The 3,427-nt window shown below is 36.9% G+C and overlaps 1 protein-coding gene across 1 annotated transcript in view; it reads right to left on the bottom strand.

Annotated features, from left to right (window-relative positions):
• Positions 1-46: 46 nt before the first annotated feature.
• Positions 47-3,427, bottom strand: part of tup (LIM1_Isl and LIM2_Isl domain-containing protein tup) — a 42,110-nt gene continuing 38,729 nt past the window's right edge. The window contains exons 6-7 of the mRNA XM_018550754.1: positions 2,318-2,524; positions 47-1,446 (exon numbers count right to left, since the gene is read on the bottom strand). Of these exons, the coding sequence (XP_018406256.1) occupies positions 1,216-1,446; positions 2,318-2,524 (438 nt within the window). The 3' untranslated portion in view covers positions 47-1,215. The remainder of the gene's footprint in view (positions 1,447-2,317; positions 2,525-3,427) is intronic.

Raw genomic sequence — 3,427 nt, 5'->3', positions numbered from 1 at the left:
TATACAGTAAAATATATTATATTATATTTTATATAATTAGCTCTTTTTAAAAACATTAATTAATTCTTATTAACTCTTTCCTAAATTTTCTTTTGTCCCGTTTCTTGCTAAGTGGTATCGATTGCACGATCCATTAATTTGTAATTTTCTTATATCCAATATAAACGAAGGAGCACCGCTCCCTTGTGCTTCTTCGGTAACTAAGCGTAATCCATTTCTTAACAAGTCAAGACGTGTGTCGTACAAATCGCCTTTTATACAAACTTGAGATATAACGCAGAATATTAACGACATAACGGCAATTTTCTCGCCGAAGATGGTTAAATAAAACATTGTATGGCATTTGTAATCCTTTCGCGAGTATATCTCTGCCGTTACGAAACTTATAAACATAACTGGAATAATACAATTGTCAATGTAAATTCAGTGTGCCTATATGTATCAGTATATATATTCCATTATTTGTTTTCTACGCTACAACTTGCGCCTGAGTACATCATGATGTAACATTGCTTAGATTTACAGCGAGTAGCAACTATGTACATTGTATTTCCAGTACTGGATACCGAATCGCATCTCCTTCTAGTATATACAGGCAGTTAACGACACACAAGCCGTTTACAAATCTCCAGCGAAATTGATATTACAATTTTACGTAGGCAGCGAATTTCCATTGTCACATTTATTAAAAGTTAAAATGGCGGGGATCAAAATAACATAATGCTCGATCTGGCCAGAATCGGTTTTATATCAATAAGCTGATAATATACAGGATGTTCAAGTTTCTTAAAATTTTTGTACGTTCAATGATTAGATGGTTATTTCTGCAAACCTCCTTTGTGTCATTTCGAAGAAATTATCTTAGATTTGAAATAAAAATACATTATTCATGTACGTCCAAGACAGCGACATTGCCCCTCCTTTCCTTCGCCGCTCGTTTCGTTTTCAGTGCATTCATCACTTGTCGTTTCCGAGCCACTTGGTAGTAGTGCGATACGACTCTTATTTAATTATCGTCGAAAGATCGATGCATCCTTTGGTATCTGAATTGTTCCTCTTATATCCGTATGTATCACGATGTTCCCTGGTTCCGTGGCCGCTTCATATCCGTCGTTGCAAGCATCTCACCGTTATGACGAGCACCACGACGAGAGTCGCTACGAAAGCGAAGGACGACGAGGGCGTGGTAATTTTACGTTCATGCCTCGCACGACACTATGGACTTCCCGTATCGTGGTGAAACGAGTCACTGTCACTCTCGACGTAGGTCACGTAGCTGTCGGTGCTGTCAGGATGCTGGCTCATGTCCGGCCCGCCACCACCTGGATGATGAGGCCCCGGGGGAGGTAACGGTCCACCTCCACCGTCGCTCATGGGTCCGCCAAGCATCCCTGGCGGGGGTGCCAACTGCGGTGGTGGTCCCCCATGCAAGTCATAGCCGTGCATCTGCAATTATTGCAACAACACTTGACTTTTCCGAGTAAGGACAATTCCTGGCATTCTTCTATGAATATACTGTGGCTACCAAAAATAATTTCCAGCCAATTAAGTAATTTTATTAGGGGAGAATGTTCTAAATCAGATCGTGTTCTACATCGAACCTTTTTAATTTAAATAAATACGGTTTAGCATATTTGCGTACTATTTATGTAAAATCCTTATAAGACACCGAACATGTGACAATAGTTTGACAGTACTCTATCATAATGTTCATAGAATAGACGCAAATATGTATTTTCGGCTATCATGCGAAAGTTTTTTTAAAAATAAAAATCCTTGAATAAAGAACTAATATGCAAATACTGAAATATATCGTGTCCTTAAAATTAATATAAGAATTATATTAATGTATGATATAAACTGAAAAATATATTGATAAAAAAATATACCGTAGAATTATCTAGGCTAGAACCTTTTCTTTTATAGCAGTCACTGTTAATCATTCTCGTGCAATCGAGTCTAGTTATATTTGTAGAAAGGTATTTTCTTTCAAAAAATCTTGCTTCTATTCTGGCGAAAATAAAGATTGAGGTTTCCTTATATTGGAGAAATCCAATATAAGGAAAAGTGACGGAAGCGTAAACGAAACTACTAGAAATCGAAAATTGAGACAACAAAACGTAAAAGAAGAATAAACGTCTCTTTTATATTTTGTTGTTTTAATTTTCGTTTGCGTTCTAGATGCTTCGTTTACGCTTCTGTCACTCTCCTCTGACATTCGATTTATTCGCTTCGGTTTTTATTTCCGTCAGGGCGAAAGCCGTTATTCGATGATATTTCGCAGAAACAAGGAGATACATGTTTTGAATATAGTTACCTGAGACACCAAATGGTGGAACGACGGTGCATTAGGATCCAGTCGTTCCAAGTCTGTATGAAGGGCAAACTCCGAAAGCGCTTTCCACGGTGGCTGATAAGCTTGAACTTCCAGAGGCGTCATGCCGATAGGACTCTCATGTCTCACGGGGCTGCTGGCAACCATGGGTATGCCATGCATGCCACCGAAGCCCAATTTACGCCCGTCCTGAAATAAAAAGCGCTTGGTTCCATTAGATCATTCATCGAAATATCATGTTATACATGATGATTTATTCCAAACGTTTATTTCAAATATCTAGAATAAAGGTATTAAAAGATATATTTCAAACAAAAGTCGTTTCATTTTGAAAGATACAAAAGTTATATCACTCTATTTGTTCTTAAATGTTGATGCGAATATCATGTTACTTTGAAATTTTTAATTAGAAACTATCGTTTTTATTGCATATTTCTGTACTGATCAAGATATTTTCAAAATATCTACTTTTAAATTCCATTTGAGTGGAAACTTTTAAAAGCTGTCCAAGTTTAAGGGTACATACGATATTTAAAACGCCCTACTTAAATTATCTTAAAAGAAAAATTATAGAAAAATGTTAAATTGTTTTTAAAAAACTTATTAAGGGAGTTTTAAAGTCGTCTATTTTATCAACTGAATATGTTTTGCATTTCCTTTTGTATTATCAAATATTGATCATATTTATAACTTTTTGGTAAAACTTTCCCTTTACACAGTCAGCCTCAAATGACTTCTGAATGACCTTGACCTTGATCTTGACCCTCAAGAAGGTCAAGGTCATTGACCGTTCCCGTCGCTCGTTATTCATTGAAAAGTATTAACAAAAAAAAGTTTTAAATAACGTACTATTTCTGCTATACATATACGATATTAAGTATTATTCTACACCTTCCCCTGTTTAGAAATGTTAAACTTTCCACGCGAAGCAACTCTCACTCCCCTCCCCCTGCAAGAGACGCACATCTATGATTGTACTGTTGCACATAGGTTTCGACTTTCCATGCGAAGCGAGAGCTATCTCACACCAACAAATGGAATGGGTTAGGTTATTTGTAACAGTAGTGAAACCCCCCGCAGGGGGGGGGGGGG

The sequence above is a fragment of the Cyphomyrmex costatus genome, unplaced genomic scaffold (assembly GCF_001594065.2).
Source record: "Cyphomyrmex costatus isolate MS0001 unplaced genomic scaffold, Ccosl1.0 scaffold1275, whole genome shotgun sequence".
Lineage (NCBI taxonomy): Eukaryota > Metazoa > Arthropoda > Insecta > Hymenoptera > Formicidae > Cyphomyrmex > Cyphomyrmex costatus.
Note: the sequence above shows the minus strand (reverse complement) of the source record. Positions and strands in the feature narration are given on the sequence as shown.